This window comes from Bemisia tabaci, chromosome 5 (genome assembly GCF_918797505.1).
Source record: "Bemisia tabaci chromosome 5, PGI_BMITA_v3".
In the NCBI taxonomy this organism is placed as follows: domain Eukaryota; kingdom Metazoa; phylum Arthropoda; class Insecta; order Hemiptera; family Aleyrodidae; genus Bemisia; species Bemisia tabaci.
In genome coordinates, this window is record NC_092797.1 from 40,507,132 (window position 1) to 40,524,890 (window position 17,759).

General features: G+C 42.3%; 1 protein-coding gene across 1 annotated transcript in view; it reads left to right on the forward strand.

Annotated features, from left to right (window-relative positions):
• Positions 1-107: 107 nt before the first annotated feature.
• The window catches only part of LOC109040717 (putative sodium-coupled neutral amino acid transporter 11), a 45,274-nt gene continuing 27,622 nt past the window's right edge, over positions 108-17,759 (forward strand). The window contains exon 1 of the mRNA XM_019056725.2: positions 108-392. Within this exon, the coding sequence (XP_018912270.1) occupies positions 339-392 (54 nt within the window). The 5' untranslated portion in view covers positions 108-338. The remainder of the gene's footprint in view (positions 393-17,759) is intronic.

A 17,759-nucleotide genomic window follows, 5' to 3' on the forward strand; every position in this document is an offset into this window, starting at 1 on the left:
TATTCTACAAAAAAACTGGTTGTTTTTTTTCCTTCTTGGATAGACATAAAACATTGGACTTAGCAACACTAGAATCAACCAGTGCCGATTATTGACTTTTCTGAAATCGCTGGATAGATTAATCGCGCATGCGCAGAACACTCAGCGTTCTCCCTGCCGATTGGCTGAGAGTGTCAACACTATTATCAGTTCAATTTCTGCACCTGTTTTTTTCGTAAATTATTAAAATTTTGTTGTCGCGAAGGTGGTGTGAATTTCTATTGTCAAGCCGTATTATTTTTTCTTAATCCTAGTTCCAATGGTTCTCCAAGTGCACAATTAATGCAAATCTTCAAAGTATGGGTGAAATAAAAAAGCCAGCCAATGAAAAAACCTACATATTAGAGCAACAGGTAAGATCACATTTTCCTGTGCACTCTTATGTAATCAACGTCAGTCGGCCAAATCTCACGTTATGTTTATGCATTTTAACATCTCGAATTTGCTGCAAGCCTTTGCACTATCATCTTCCTCTAAATCTACAGCTGACTTTTTTCTCCAATTTCACTTAACCTCTTACCTAAGAAATATTGGCGGAGCTCCTACTCAACGGGAATTTGTTTCAAATTCTCCTACGGTACCCATCCGTCATCGTTTTGATATGCTTTTTGCTTTGATTTTTTATGCACATACATGTTGTCACGAGTATCCATGAGTGAGATTTCATCAAATCTCAGATTCTTAGTCATGAACCGCAGTGGTCGTAAGTTCCTCTTCTAGGAAATCTAAGTTCACAGTTGTCATTTGTTGCCTCCTATCCATGCCTTATATCATCAGACATTGCTTTTAACAAAGTCTACCGCAAAAGGGTTAAGATAGGTAATTTCACATGTATAATTGTATAGCGTTCTATTGGAAAAAATCAGACGCTCCAATGGAAATTAAACAAACAGTAACCATTTTGATAGTCTGCAAGATAGGTACAAATTCTTGGTACCTAACTTAGCACAAAATGCCCTCTTGTTGCGCTGAGCATTATGTAGATCAGAAATGATGCTAATGGAAGATAATTTCTTCATATCCTTCTTTCATTGTAAACTTTCTTAGTTTATTGAAACTAGAAATTATGTGCACTTAACCTCACCAATTCTACACAGCTCTGTTCTCTAATGAAACACGCATAAACTGCCTTTATCTTGTCCCAGTAATAGTGACCTGCAAGTCATTCATTGCATCTCAATGATTTAGTAGCTGTTGCAAGAATGAGTGGATTTATTCCAACTTTTAAAATGTGTGTTATGTCATCAATTGTTGTTAATATTACGAAGGTACCTGTTTGTCAAAATACATTTCAACAGATGAGTACTATCAGTTGCCTACAGTGGTAGTTTCAAATACTGCTTTGAGGTACTTCAACTATTATTTTGTTCATAATTAATTGATGGCAAGTTTCCTTTGGTACTTAACTTGAAATTTTTGGGATTACTCAAAAAAATTGGATTCAAGGAGATCTTTTATGATCCCTCTGAAGTCCTCAAGTGCATTCATAAATATCATGAGTCTGATGTTTAAATTTCTCTTCGAATGTTGTTTTCCCTTCGGACTGATTTTGCATTTGCAAGTAGGTACAATTTAGAAAAATTAGGTACTGCATCTCATTTTTTGAGAGGAAATCTTTGAACGCTCTCAAAACGCAAAAATACATTTTCTTCGCTTGACTTTTTTGGGGAAAATAATGGCAGGAGAAAAATTCAAAACTTTAAAAATATTTGATTGCCCACTAAGCAAGTAGTACTGTATGCATTTATTTAGCATTTACAAAATGTCGCTTTCCAGACTGGGTCTCTGAAGGTATGTTCTTGCTCATCTATGAAAGAGTGAGTATATTTTTTAAAAATAAGCAGAATCTCTTATTTAAGTAGGTACCTCACATTCTTTAGTGATTTTCTAAGTTTTATATTTCATCTATCCTCAAAATTATTTTCACTCTGTCTGTCAAGCACATCAGGACGTGACTTTTCCATATCATTCTTGGTTCGATCAATAGATTTTTGGACATTTTTAGAGGTCTTGTTCCCCCCACCCCCCGAGATCATTTTAAGTAGTGATGGCCCTGTTATTAAACAGTGCATAAACATCAACTGCCTTTCTAAATCATAGTGTCTAGAACGGGAAAAACCGGGATTAATCAGGGAAAAAATCAGGGAATTTGTTCCAGAAACCGGGAATCTCTTCTTCTACCGCCTAGGGATCATTTCGTTTTCAAATTTGGCGGTCAAATCTGACCGACCGCTTTTCGGCTTCGTCCGGCGCGGTCGAAACGGCTGAGATGAATTAAAATCGATATTCATTACTGGAACTCTGGAGAGTTTATATTCTTTCTCCCCAGTAAATCTCAGGGAAGTGGGAGAAGACTTCGGTTTTTCATCAGGGAACGAGCCTCTGAAAATCAGAGAATGCGCCGGGTCAAGAATTCTAGACACCATGTCCAAAATTGATTAATAACTCTATTCCCCCCCTACCGATACTCATCTCAGAAATTTCAGTCTCGGAGCGAAGAATATTCTCCAGTTAAATAACCAGATTCCATCCCCGGCAAGTCTCTTACCGCCCTCCCCCCCCCCCCTTCTCACGATCCTTGCCGGTCCTGCTTCACCATGCCGGATAGCCTCGAGAAAAGAGGAGTTCCTCTCCGTTACGTAACGGAACAGGAAAACGGGAAAATTGCCAAGAGCTGATTTATGCAGGGTCTAACAAATTCCTGCGACCCCGAAAATTTGCCCCAGCTCCACCCCCCCCCCCCTTGTTGGTGGAGTATTGACGTCGAAACTTCCTCGAGACCACGAACCCGAAGTCGTAAATGTAGATGCGAAAAGTATCCTCCTCGCAATCAATGAAAACTCACCCGCTCCATTTCATAATGGTTTCAGCTCTGCCGTGCTGAGTAAAAATGCCGTAATAGCCCTCGAATGTTGCCAAATTTCCACCCAGAAAATATTCATTTTTGAGGAACGTTATGAATATTTTCCCTCGCAATTTTCAGATTTTTTAGATCGAATCACGAACGAAATCTTCAGAAAATCGGGAGAGAAATATCCAAAAAAATGTCCCGAAAATTTTTGGTTTGTTGAAGGAAATTTGGCAACGCCCGACGGCTCATACGGCGCTTTTTTAGCATGGCAGAGCCCAGCTCCTTCGCGCCCTTACGTAACCAATAAAACCCAGCGAAGCAAGTTGCGAATAGTTCACTGCGAGGCTGCGTGCGCCCTTGTGAGCGACGCTATACCGGCCGGCGTTGACATCCTGCAGGGAAAATATGTCCGCTAAACCCGTAGGAAATGTCGCTATGGATGAGGTGTCGTACGTGAAGCTACAACGGTTTTTATGTGCATAGTTCGGAATCTGTGCTCCTTGCCGGAGTGGTGGAGTGCAGTGGCGTGGCGTGCGTGCGATATATCGATTGTCATGCCATTTTAAACTTATGGTAAAGAATCGATATTAAGGTGTTCGCAGCGAACACCTTAATAATCGATTTCGTACCATAGGTTTAAATGGCATAACAATCGATATATCGCAATTCACGCCACGCCACTGGGTGGAGTGGTCGCGTGCCTGCACGCCCACTTTAGTTGAGTAGCCTGACTCCTGTAAAAAGCTTCAATCTGCTTCAATCGAGCTTTAGTTTCCAATCTGTTGATGAGCTGGAAGTCGATTCCTCGGAAAAATATACCCATGCGTTGGGCGCACCACGGTTGAATAATATGACTACGATTTCCAGAGCTCCCATTCCATGTCTGTCAAAAGTTCCGGGATTCGGAACTTTTTTGTTCCAATTTCTCCCACACTGAAAAAAAAATCTCGGTGTATTTGCTAAGAAAAGGGTAAAATTACCAAGAATTCAGGGTTCTATTTGATCCCAGTTTTTTCTTGGTTAAATTACCATTTATGGAATTGGTTGTTTTACCGAGAAATCTTGGCAAAATTATTGAACTTCCTCGGTAATTTTACTGGACCTTGGTAAAAACGCCAATATTTTTTATCGACTGTGGTAGAATTACCGAGATAAAATGGCAAAGTTACCGGGAATTGATTACCAACAAAAGTGGTATTCTTACCTAAAAAAAAACAGTAAAAATACCGGTTTTTAGGTAAGCTTACCAGTCTGTCTTGGTAAAATTACCAATAATTGGTAAAAAAAAGTGAGATGGTAAAGGTACCAACAGACCGTGGTAAAAACGGCGAGAATTTTTTTCAGTGCACCCCATGACCGTCGAAGTTCCGGGATTCCTTGCAGATGTTTCCAAAAGTACTGAGAAAGTTCCGGAAAATGCAAAAAATTACGGAACATTTCGGGAATTTCAAAGGTTCCGGGAAAAATTCAGAAAGATCTCAAAAGTTCCGGAATTTAAAACTACTTCCGGGAAATGGGAGCACTGACAATTTGTCGTTCTTCTCGTGAAAGAACGTAACCACATTTCAGTGTTGTCAAATTTCCCCTCACAAATTCAATTTTTATCAGGAGAATCGTGGATGTTTCTAATGGAAAATTTCACTGATATTTTTCTGATCCCACCAATATCAGAATTTTAGACAAAATGTCACAGGTATATTCTTGTAATAAATTGAATTTTTTGAGTTCATTTGCAACCTTGGAATGAAGTTACGTTTCTATGATCGGGAAACGACGAATTAGACTACAATTTGCAGTAAGGAACTATTATTTCCGGCTCATTTATGTAAGCACTTATTTGCATAGGGGTACTGACGGCTTATACTAATGCTTACGTTGTCTCTTACATTAGACAGATTTGGCAATTAATACTTAATTGGTGCATTTTAATGGCTGAAGTCGAAAAAATTTTCTTCGATTACGACGTTATCTCCGCCCCTGTAATTTTGTTTGTTCTAAAAGGAAACGTAGGATGACAAGTTTTTGAAAAATCAGAGAATTTGGTAATTCAATAAAATTTGTCAGTCTGAACCCGTCTCTCTTCAAATTTTTCGTGAATTTTTTTCATTTGTGAAAAAATGCGCACAGGAAATATTTTATAGATATTTTTTCTTCAATTTTTTAAAGATAAAACATAACCGGAATTTTTGAAATAAAGGTAAATATTTTTCGACTTTGTCATCGATTATCCAGCAAGAGTCTCGGAACTAGCCCTCGTGAAACTAAAGCAACAACATTAAACAATGAGAAAAGATAATAAGGAAACAAACAGTTAATCATAATTTTTGAGTGCAGCAGTGTCTTGATTGCATATCTAATCTAAGGCCATTCGGGCAGAGGAACGGAGGGCGCCGCGGTCAATCCGATTTTTTTCCATGACAAAGCTCGAAAAATCGTCCGGAGGTCCAGTAATTTGAAAAGAACTCTAGCACCAAAGAATTTTTTTACATTCTGAGTAATCTTACGTACCATTTGTAAAACTTGCTTAAACGTCTCTCTATGGCTGACAGATGCATGGTTTCAAACCATAGTTTTAGAAAAGTTGGGAGCCAGAAACTTTTTTTTGCGTGAATGATGTCAGTATTTACTATCAACCATAGGTAGCGCATTAAGCTACGTAACTAATTTTTGTATATTTTTTTACGAAGAAATACTTGGGATGTAAAATGTACGCTATTTGATGTTAGGAGAACTGGGTAGAATAACTGTATAAGAGAATTCTGCCCCCCCCCTTCAAAAAATTTAATAAAATCAATTAGTACATTTTTTATGTTCGGACTTTATAGGATGGAACCCCCATCATCTTAAAGAGAGATCTTCCGTTTCATAAATATACATTCGGTGAAGGTGCAAATATTTTTGTTTGAAATTTTTATTTTCCCACTCAAAACCCGAATGAAATTGCGCGCCTTGCTTCCTATTTTATCTTTCTAGTCAGCGTGGTTACAGTCTGGTAATTTAAAAAAAAGAAGAGAAAAAAAAAAAAAAGAAAAAAAGAAAGAAAACGGGGGAATGCAGGGAAAATACAGGGAATTTTTCATATGTTGGGCTTCATTTGGAATGAAGACTTCACTCAATTCTTGTATCTATGAATGCGATAACGCGAAGTTCTTCATTGCAAAAATAGTCGATAAATCTCTATTTTGAAAGTCCGGGACTTGTGCCAAAACTAATCGGCGATTTTTCCGAGGAAAGTCAGGAATGTTGAGCTCAATCGCCTTGTTGGTTTTTCCTCTTTTTCCAGTGAAACAAATTAATCGTTCAATTTTGAAATCGCATTTAGCCTTCGCAAGCCACAATAATTAGTTTTTAACGAACAACTAAGTCTTGAATTACCTATCTAAATGTTAGAAAGGGCAAAGAAAAAGTTCTTTGAAGGATCGGAGAATAGAAACCAATACGAGGATTTCGCATCATTAATGGGACATTACACCTGATTCTCGTACTGTGGTATGACAGCGTGGCAAAATTAACCTATTTAACATTTGAAAAGACACCCCGATATGGTGACTGCCATAATGTAAATCTGATCTTGGGGCACTGCCACTGACAAATAGAGTCCCTTTATACCCAGAGTTAAGACAACTCACTTTTGGTTGGGCCAGGGTTGGGCTGAAAGTGGCCTAAAAAAAAATCCAATTCTGATTGGTTCTCGCTCATGGAGGCCGAAACGAGTGCACCAAGATGACGGTACCTCGAATGTGAACAAGAATAATGAAAATATTACCTAATTGTGGTTTATCAAGAGTAAATTGTTATTTCCATCGGTCCAAAATGAAAATAGATTAAGAAATTATTCACAAACCAATCCCATTTTCTTTTTAATTGATCAATTTGTTGATGTTGTTGTTTTTGTGTGACAGACATCGCAGGATTCCTGATCCTTATCCCTCAATATCGTTCGTTTGGGTGCACTCGTTTCGGCCTCCATGGCCAGCCAAGGCCGGCTGCCAGTCAGCTGATAATCGAGTTGTCTTAACTCTGGGTATAAAGGGACTCTACTGACAAAATCCCAAAGTGGACAAAATAGAGCCTCTCGCGTTTCGAAATTCAAAAATAATGATTTATGAAATGGAACGGAATAAATGAAAACCTCATTTACAAGGCTTCATTCATGAATGACACTTATTAATAATTACCGAGTTTATTCAGCTGCCAGCTAACTCAAAGTAAACGAAGTCACTTCTGAGAACAGACAGCGTCACGAGACCTGAAACACTGAAAGTTTCAGATCAACTGTTCACTTGAAAGTTGACAGTATTTTTGATGGTTTAAATAATGACAGGAAAAGGGGGTTTCCGCAGGTTGGAAAACTGGAAAAGCCAGGGAAAGTCGGGGAATTTTCAGCGACGCCAAAGATAAAAATATACAGGGAATATGCAGAAAAAGTCAAATAATTTTGCGTGCAGCGCGGCAGCTTTTATACTTATTCCTGGCAAAAACCTCCATGTTGGTAACGTGTCGAGATCATACTGTTATCAACAATGTCAATTTCGAGTCGTGTTAATCTCAATATGTTGTCAACATGTTAGCAACATTGTACTAAAAAGTACCAGCACTTCGTCATGTCGTGAGACGAATATGAAACCATTATTTGAGGGGCTTGGAGGACAAGGCGCATAAGTCCAGTTTTTGAATAAAATTGAGCTATTAATGATTTAAAGTGAATCTAGTCTTGATGCATATTCTGTGAAAAATTCCCTCTCAAATTCCAATTCCGTGGTAAAAATTGGCGATAGGAGCTGCGTTTCAAAATACCGTAGGAGTTCTTATAGCCGACTAAAGAAGGCTATTGAAAATCTTATAGCTGGCTGTAGAAAGCGGAGCAAATCATATAGCCAGGCTATACGAAGCTATAAAAAAGTATACAGTCGGGTTATAGTTGCTATCGCCGGGCTTTACACTTTATCGCCATTGGCTATAAAAGGCTATAAGAAATTGTGTAGAAATTCGTGCGCTTTGGAAATCATTAAGTTTGATACGGAACTACCTTAATATTTACACATTATATTTTCCTTAAAAAATATTTTTTATTTCATCAATTAAAATGATAATAATCCATACAGAGTGTGCAAACATTTCAAAATCATGATTTGAAAAACGCTGACTCCGCGGGATTAAATATTAGAGCCTAACACCAAGCGGAGCGGCGACGCACTGGCGCCTACAAACCTAACAGGGATACTTCACGCATTGCGCAATGCGTGAAGTATCTCTGTTAGGTTTGTAGGCGCCAATGCGCGTTTCGCGCTCTCTGCCCGCGTCCGCCGCGCCGCAGCGTGCCACGGCGTCTGAAGCAAATATTTCACACCAGATGCATTGCACAGTATCATAAGTAATTGAAAGCGCTCCAACATATTAAGAATGACAGGCATCCTTCAAAAATACGGAGCTTTCCTCGCAAAATAAATCGAGATACTACGGCACAAAAAGAGAGCGGTAGTCCAAAAACTAACTAAGTCCTAGTATCCGTATTTAGTAACGTTGAACATGAACTTTATCGTCTGGCTGTCGCTTAATCGCCATCGGCTATAAAAGGCTATAAAAAATTGCACAGCCGGCTGCAGAAGCTATTGGAAATCTTACAGCCGGCTTTAGGTTTATGGTATTTTGGAACACAGACTCTACTGCCAATTTTTACGAGGGATCCTTTGGTATTTTTGAAACAACTTTTGAGTGCTTTCCTCTATAATTTAAATTTCTAATAGTAGAAAATTTGTCCTAAGTTGAGTAAAAGTCTCGAAGATAATGAAAAAAAGTGTGGTGCTCAGGTGATGTGGTGGCCCTGAAAGGGCCGTTTTAGATGGTGATGAGACAGGATGGATGACGTCTGAGCGAGCGAAGACTGAGCAGCGTGCTGGACTTGACTGACTTGAGGACTGAGCACGAGTGCCGTAGGTGGCCGGGGGCGCTGGTCTTATACCCTCGGGGTGCGACGGTCGGCCAATCACGGGCGAGCGCGGGATGCGCCGCGCTGGAGAGGCGGTGATTGGCCGCCACAGTACTCCCCTACGGCTGAGACGGAGTCTCTAGGAATTTGGTGAATTTTGGTATGAGCTCTGGACATGTCTTGCTGGCTCCTTGGAGGAATTTGCTTTTCTTCTCCAAAGTGTTGTTCTGATTTAATAGTCCGCGACGTGTGTAGTTTTCAGGGATGTTCTTGCAGGGGCACGAAAGATGGGTACATGGTTGGCATGATTTTACTTTGCAAGTGCATAGGGAAGAGCAGGTGAGACATAGTTGGCAAATTTTGGGTGAGGGTAGGATTCAGTTATGTTGGTAGATGGGTGGGGCAAATGAAAATATTTCCGGAGGAACTAGGTGGAGTTGGGTCTTAGGGACGGTGAAAATGCGGGGTTTGGGGGAATGGATTTGAGTGCCTGCGGTGTGGTGTACGCCTTGTGCTCGCTGGATTTGCTTTCTTGGTTTAGTCTTGAAAATTGCTATCTTCTGCTTGGTGCACGCCATACCGTATTGGGCTGCATAGTTTTGGGTAGTTTGAGCCCATTTGCTGTCAGGTTTTGTGCGTTTCTTTGTGCCGGAGGTGGATTGTTGGCCGGATTTATGATGTGCTTCTTGGTCCAAAAAGTTATTGTGTGGAAGCCGCCAGGAAAAAGTTGGTGGTTCTTCATGTAGATAACTGTGTTGAATGAAGCGGGCTGTCAGGTGAAATAACTTGTCGACCGTCGCCATGGCTCGTGGGTGAAAGACTGAATGCTGTGGACAGGTTGATGGCCTTTTTATAGGGAAAGCTGCTTGATTGATTTGGTTGGAGCTTCTTTATTGTTTGACCAAGTCCGGGAAACGGAAGTGTACTTTCCTCCCTGATCGAGTCCTGTATTCCGGGGCATTGGTCTCCGCTTCGTTGGGTGTTGGGGGCGGGACCGTAGCTGGGGCCGGAGTGGTTTTGGGATGTGCGAGCTGTACAGAGGCTGGTTCTTCGGGTAGGATGTAGGCCGGTTTAAGGCGGTCGATGCTGATGTTGACTTGCCTGCCTTTAATCAGAAGTTTGTATACTTTGTCGGTACGCTCTATGATTTTGTATGGCCCAGTGTAGGGGGGCTGCAGGGACTTGCGGCTTGTGTCGTCTCTGAGGAAGGCGTGGGAGCATGTCTTCAGGTCCTTGAATATGAACGTGTTTGCTGTGCGTGGCGAGAGGCAGGTTTGGGCCGAAGATTTGCCATCTGGGTGCGCAGTTTGCTGACGTATTCTTCAGGGTTTTCTTGAGTTGGGTTTGCGACCAGTAGTTCCCCTGGGAGGCGTAGAGGTTCGCCGTAAGTCAGCTCTGCGGGTGTTGCTTGGGCGTCTTCTCTAAAGACAGATCTCATGCCTAGAAGTACTAGTGGGAGAGCTTCTAGCCATGTGGAGTTTGGGTGGCACATGATGGCGCTCTTGAGGTGTCTGTGCATCCGTTCAAACCATTCCGTTTGCTGCGGGTGGTATGGAGTTGACCGGATGTGATTGATTCCTAGCTGTTTCTCCAAGGCTCGGAATAGATGAGATTCAAATTGTCGGCCTTGATCACTGGTAAGCTGGGAAGGTGAACCGAATCTTGAGATCCAGCAGTTTAGGAGGGCTGTTGCGACTTCTTCAGCTGTGATACCCTCTAGAGGTTGTGCTTCTGGCCAGCGGGTGTAGCGGTCGATGACCGTGAGGCAATACTTGTAGTTTTGCGCCAGAGGAAGAGGTCCGATCAAGTCGATGTGGATGTGCTGGAATCGTTGGATGGAGTGTTGATGGTGCTTAGAGGTGAGTGTACGTGCCGGGAGACTTTGGCTCGTTGACACTCTTGACAGGCTTGGGTCCATCTCCGACAGTCGATATGCATTTTTGGCCAGACGTAGCGATCGGAGATGAGTTTCTGTGTTGCTCTGGTGCCGGGGTGGCTCAGGTTGTGAAGTTGCTTGAAGATCCTTTGTCTGAGTGGGAATGGGACATAGGGTCTTTGCTGCGTTGTAGAGTCGCAGTAGATTTTGATGTCTGTTCCTGGGACGGGAATGAGCGTGAGTTTGATTGAAAGTTTGTCGTCCTTCAAGAGTTCTGGTAGTTCTGGTCGTCTTTCTGTGCTGCGGCAAGTGTGTTGAAGTCGATCTGGTTTGTGGAGGTGATCGCTTCGATTCTGGAGAATGCGTCAGCGACGACGTTGGCGGAGCCTGGTATGTACTGAATGTCCGTTGTGAACTGGGATATGAATGAAAGTTGGTTCATTTGGACGGCGGTAGGTTTCCATGTTTCTTGTCGAAGACGTAGGTTAGTGCTTATGATCTGTGTAGATCGTGAAGTCCTGACCTTCAACTGCCGGTCTGAAATGGCGGATTGCTTCGTACACGCCCAGGAGTTCTCTGTGCGGCGTGGCCATTCCTGTTGCCGTGGATTGAGCTTTTTCGAGAAGAAGCCGAGAGGTTGCCACTTGTTGTCGACGAGTTGCTGTAGACAGGCTCCAATCGATGCTTTCGAAGCGTCTGAGAAGAGGCCTATGCTTAAGGGTGCGTCGGCGCTTGGTGCGCGAGGAGTGTGGCATCTCCGAGGCTCTGTTTGCAGGCTTCAAAGGCGTCCAGAAGAGAAGGTGTCCAGTGAATCGGTTGATTCCCTTTTATGCCAATGAGAGCTTCGTGTAGGGGTGCTTGGTAGTAGGCAGCATCTGGCAGGAAAAGGCGGTAGAAGTTTATCATGCCCAAGAATCTTCGTAGACCGTGTGCATCTGCTGAGGTGGGTATTCCATCAGTGCTTTTAATGCGGTCTGGGAGTGGTCTGATGCCTTGGGCGGATACTTCGTAGCCGAGGAACTCAAGGGAGTCGGCGAAAAAGATGCTCTTTTTGATGTTGATGATGATGCCGTATTTTGCTAATCTCTGAAAAATTAGGCGTAGGTGCTTCTTGTGTTCCTTCTTGTCCTTTGAGGCGACCAGGATGTCGTCTAGATATGGGAAGCAGAAGTCTAGGCCTTGTAGGACTTCGTCGATGAACCGTTGAAAAGTTTGTCCTGCGTTGCGCAGTCCGAAACTCATGTAAGGAATTCGAATAGTCCAAAAGGAGTGGTGATGGCTGTTTTGGGTACGTCTGCTGGATTGACGGGGATCTGGGTGTATGCTTTGACCAGATCTATTTTGAGAAGACCTTACAGCCTTTGAGGTTGACTGTAAAGTCGTGGAGATGGCGAATGGGATATTTATCGGGTATGGTGCGAGCGTTGAGTGCCCGATAGTCGCCGCAAGGGCGCCATTCGTCATCTTTCTTGGGTGCCATGTGAAGAGGTGAAGACCAGGCGCTTTCGGATCTTTTGATGGTCCCTTCATTGAGCATTGCCTCGAACTCAGTTTTAGCGATTCGATATAGCTTGGGTCGGAGGCGGCGAGGGCGGGATGAGACAGGGGGTCCCTCTGTTGTGCGGATGAAGTGCCGTGTTGCGTGAGGAACCTTGTCGGGTTTTGGGCTGCCTGGCGGGCGAGTCAGTTCTGGGAATTCTGCTAGGATGCTGCAGTTGGTGGCCGAGATTTCCTTGACGCTGGGTTGGTCGCTGGTTGCTTGGCTTCCTTGGGCTGAGAGTGAGGTAACCCCGTCCACGAGCTTCATCTTGTGGCAATCCGGGAGTAGTGGTGGTACTCAGCTAGAAAGTCCGCGCCAATGATGGGAACGTCGACGTCGGCGATGATGAACCGCCAGGAAAAAGCGCGTCGTAGGCCGAGGTTTAATTTCATGGGCAGGAACCCATAGGTTTTGATGAATGATTCGTTCGCTGCTTTTAGTTCATAGTTTGTTGGTTTGAAATGGCCTGGTAAGAGACGTCTAGGGAAACAGCTTAAATCGGACCCTGTGTCTATTAGGAAGCTGTTGTTGCTGTCTCTGTCTTTAATGAAGAGGCGGTTGGACCGTGTGGGGCAGCCAGCAGCCGCCACTATTGGCTGCCGTTGTCGTTTGTTGAGCTAAGGTATTTGCATGGTTGATGGCACTTGCGAGCTTCTTTTCCGAAATTCTCATGATAGAAACAATATCCTTTCTCGGATTTGAACGGCTTGGGTGAACTGTAGCGTGAGCGAGATTTGGAGCGGGAACGGCTTCTGCTTCTATCGATATTTCTTTCCAGGTTCTTGACTTTAACATCTAAGAGGTCAAATTTGTGACTAAGGGCTGTTAGCATTTCTTTGATGTCGGATAAAGGGTCAGTAGGTTTGGAGATTTGGTGAACTGAAGGAGGAGGATTGGTTTGATTTGTGGCGGAAGTGGAGTGAACGGAATGAGGGATGGTTTCCGCGATTCGGTCTGCCACATCGGCTATCTCGGTCAGCGTGTTGTTGCTGGGTTGGGCTTGCAAAATGCCTTGCACGTAGGCGGGTAGCCTACTTAACCATAGTGGTTTCATGATGTTGTCAGCAATTGGTGTTCTGCCTGCAACAGTTTTGAGTCTGCGTAAGAATTGAGATGGTTTCAAATCGCCGATTTCCTCTCTTCGAGTAGTTTCTTGAGGCGTGAATTTTCGCTTAGTGAGAAGCGGTTGATTATCTCCTTCTTCAGAGTGGTGTAAGGAATGTTTACACTAGGTCCAGCTCGGATTAAATCGTTTATTTCGACCAGCCATGATCCTTCGCTTTGACTGATAACGGTACGATATTTATCAATCTCAGCGTTTATGCCGTAATCGGCAAAAATGGCTTCGATTTGAATGAACCATAGGTCTGGCATTTCGGGGCGAAATGCAGGCAATTTGATTTTTCGCTTTATGATTTGTTTGTTGGCTGAGGTGGAGAGACTTTGTTCCTCTTCCAGCTTGCGTTTAGCGTCTCTGATGAACTCCATTTCTTGGCGGAGGAGATTTAGATTTTCCTCGAGTAGTTTGCAGCGAGAAGAGGACTGAACTTGTAGAGCTTCAGCATCAGCCAGTATTGTTTTACCTTTGCTGGATCTTGCATGTCTTCGTCGGTCAATGTAGGGATGATCATGATTGTTCAAGAGGTGTGACGAGTTGAGTAGGAGATTGGCTAGAATAGCAAGGGAGCGCAGTCGGAGCGTGATTTCAAAGAACGTCGGGAGTCACCACTGTGGGTGCTCAGGTGATGTGGTGGCCCTGAAAAGGGCCGTTTTAGATGGTGATGAGAGACAGGATGGATGACGTCTGGAGCGAGCGAAGACTGGAGCAGCGTGGCTGGACTTGACTGACTTGAGGACTGAGCACGAATGCCGTAGGTGGCCGGGGCGCTGGTCTTATACCCTCGGGGTGCGACCGTGTCGGCCAATCACGGGCGAGCGCGGGATGCGCCGCGCTGGAGAGGCGGTGATTGGCCGCCACAAAAGGTTCAATTAATACGTTGATGCAAGCTTTGCTTTAAGGTAAAGGAAAATCAGGTAAAAATTAGAGGATCTAGAAATTTTGGAGCACAAAAAAAATTAGAAAACCCGCAGAATGACTGGGAATTTGAAAATGAAGGACTGACGGAATTCCTGCAGAAAGTATCTTAAGGTGATTCGATGGACGCCATATTTTGTATCAAAATGACATGCGATATATCGCATCGATTTGTTCCATTTTTTCAGCTACTCGTCATTTTTCTCGAATTTTGAGATCGCAATTCTTTTGTCAGGATACTAAAGACTTCACTTTCTAATTTTGACAACAAATTCAACGTAATATAGGCGTGGTTTTTTTTAGAGGGAAAATGTCGCATTTGATTGCAGTTACGATATCAGTATCGAATGCGATATTTTTCCTCTAAAAAAACCAAGCCTTTATTAAGTTGAATTTGTTTGACAAAATTGGTAAGTGAATTAGTCTCCTGACAACAGAATTGCGATCTCAAAATTTCAAAAAAATGACAAGTAGCTGGGAAAATGGAACTAATAGATGCGATATATCGCATGTCGTTCTGACACACAATATAGCGTCCATCGAATCACCTTGAGGAAAAACTTGATAGGGTGTAGTCCTCAAACACCCCCACTGAACAGGAGTATGTTTGATGGTCTTTCGAGAAACTTTCTCTGTGTAATTGCCTTCATATTTTCTGGTAATCATGTTGATTGAGAAAATGTTAACGAGGCGCAATCGTTCGCACATAGAGATAAACGGAAATACTAGATCTGAAGTAGGTAAGCCTTGAGGCTTGTCTTCTTTATAGGAAGTAGAAGATCCAAGAATCTACCTCTAATTTTTTGCCCTTTCTCAATCTTCTAACTTTCATTCTCCCGACTAACTCTTCAAAGAAATCCGTCCTGTTGAGAATGAATGATTACTTATCTCAGTCGCTCCCATTTTTTTGTTAATTGTAATTCTCTTGCAAAAATTTACTTTGCACATAATGTTTTACCAACTCAACACTTTAGAAGGTAACACTGATAAGAATTGCGTTAAGCTCATGCACCAGTTAGCTGGTTCCGCCACGCTTGGTCGGAGTTCAAAGACACGACTGTTCGAGTTGTCAGAAGTTACACGAATAATTCCTCACGTTTACATGTCACGTAGATAATTTCTTCTCTTCCCTCTCTTTTTATAGACGCGGAACCTGTCCGATTCCAGTCTACCTAGCAAGCTTTTTTTGTGTAAAAAGTTGTATTTATTTTCTTTCCAACTGCTGCGGGAAAATTAAGTAAATCGTTTTTTGAATTTGGCAACGTTGCCGAAATGCCGAGCGACGACCTGTAAATCAAGTCCCGTGAGGAGTGGTCAGCGAGTAGTCTTGTGCACATGTAGTCTGCCGCGCTAAGGAGAAACGCCGTATGAACATTCGAAGGTTGCCAGATATCTCGTGATAAAATATTTATCTCTTGAGAAATGCAGTAGGATTATTCCTTGAAATTTCCAGATTTTTTTGGATTGATTTGCGAATGAAATCCTCTGAAAAATCGGAGGAAAAAGATTTAAAAATTTCCCCAAGAATTCATATTTTATCAAAGAAAATTTGACAATGCCTGAAAGCTCATACGGCGTTTTTTCTTAGCATGGCTCATCTGTCATGCTAAGGAGAAACGTCGCACGAACATTCAGGCACTGCCAAATTGCCCTCAAATGAAATATTATTTTTTAGGAGAGCTATCAATATTTTTCCTGGAAATTTTCATATATTTTAAATTAAAGTGGAAATAAAATTCTCTGAAAATCTAAAAGGCTTGTATTTTCAAGTTCCCCTGAAATTCAAATTTTATCTAATGAAGTCTGGTAACGTCTGGTCGTTCACATACGATTTTTTTTTACGATACGTCACGGTGTGAACAGATCGCAAACTGCTACGAGCTACGGCCCCTCCTACTTTTCCACATGGATTACTTAGCCGATGGAAAGGAATATAGCCTTGAGATATTTTTATTTAAAAATAGACACAGATACACAAAAACACAATAGGCAGAGGAGTAAATTTCAAAATTTGTCGGAAAATATCTGCGAGACCCCCTAACCCCACAAGAAGGGTCCCGCCCCCTGAAATTTTGAAGCATCCCTGCGCTACGGGCAGACGGAGCAAAATTTAATCAATTTAATTCATCCGTCAAGAGGTGTGATGAAAGAGGAGCGAGGAGGACTAGACCACGAAATTGAGGGATTGAAATTCCGCCCGTGTGACTTAGCTCGTTTCGGGAGAAAAAGCACTCTATTTTAGAGCAGTATGATGGAGCACATACAACCCTCCCCCTCCTATTTCCCCAAAGAACGTGGGAGCTTGTATGTATATATTTTCCCTCCAAATGAAGGGGGATAGTAAAACTTGCACGCGCATGTATTAGGTTAATTCGCAGGTATCGGTAAACGGTTTTTCAAGGAGTAATGTTAGTCCAACACGTTGCCGTATTGCATGTTGAACGTAAGCATATTAAACTAAAAGATAAAAGAAGCCTCTCTTCTCCTTGATATTTGTCAAAAAGGAGGAGCAAAAGGTGCGTAAATAAAATTTGAGGGGCTTGAAGGATAAGGTGCATAAGTGCAGTTTTTTTTTTTAAAAAAAAAATGAGATATTAATGATTTTCAAGGAAGTAAAACTAGTCTCAATGCATTTTCTGTGAAAAATTCACTCCTAATTTCCAATTTTCAAGCATCAAAAAGTCAATTTGAACTTTCTCTCCGCTATAAGGTTCCATGTATTTTCGAAACTTCGAGCACGTTTTTCTCAAAATAGCAGAAACTGCATTTATGCGCCTCGTCCTCCAAGCCCCTCATTTGAAAAAATCGAGTTATTCACATTCTCTGTTTCAATATGCCCATGGGGGGCTCTGATGAATGCGTGGAAAAGTCTCTCTGAGATGACATGTAACATCGGATGCGAGATGCGAGACTACAGTAATTCGTATTATATAGGAAGCACAATACTTTGATATATCTTATTACGTCATAAAATGTAATTACAAGCTCCAAGCTAATGATATAGGAGGACCCGGACCCCGCAGCAGTTCATTAGCAGTGGCGTGGCGTGCTTTGCGATCTACTTATCGATATTTCCCCATTTAAAGCTGTGGTAAATAATCGATTATTAAGGTGTTCGCTGCGAACGTCCCGTTTATCGATACTTTTCCATAGGTTTAAATGGCCGATCAATCGATATATCGCAAAGCACGCCACGCCACTGTTCATTAGGACGCTTGCGTGGATAGACTCCACTAGACTGTGATTTTTTCTCACTGGACGTACTTAAATCAAACGGAACCATATCCAACTTATTTTGCATGAATAAATTCAGGAGGAAACAGTATTTTGATGGTCAAAGTGCAAATCACGTATCTTAATTGCCGTTTCTTAAAATTTCCACTCTTATACTATTTTTTCGAAGATATTCAAAGCAACTATTCTGCCGGCCCTGGTAAAAATTGGCGATAGGAGCTGCGTTTCAAAATACCTACCATAGGAGTTCTTAAG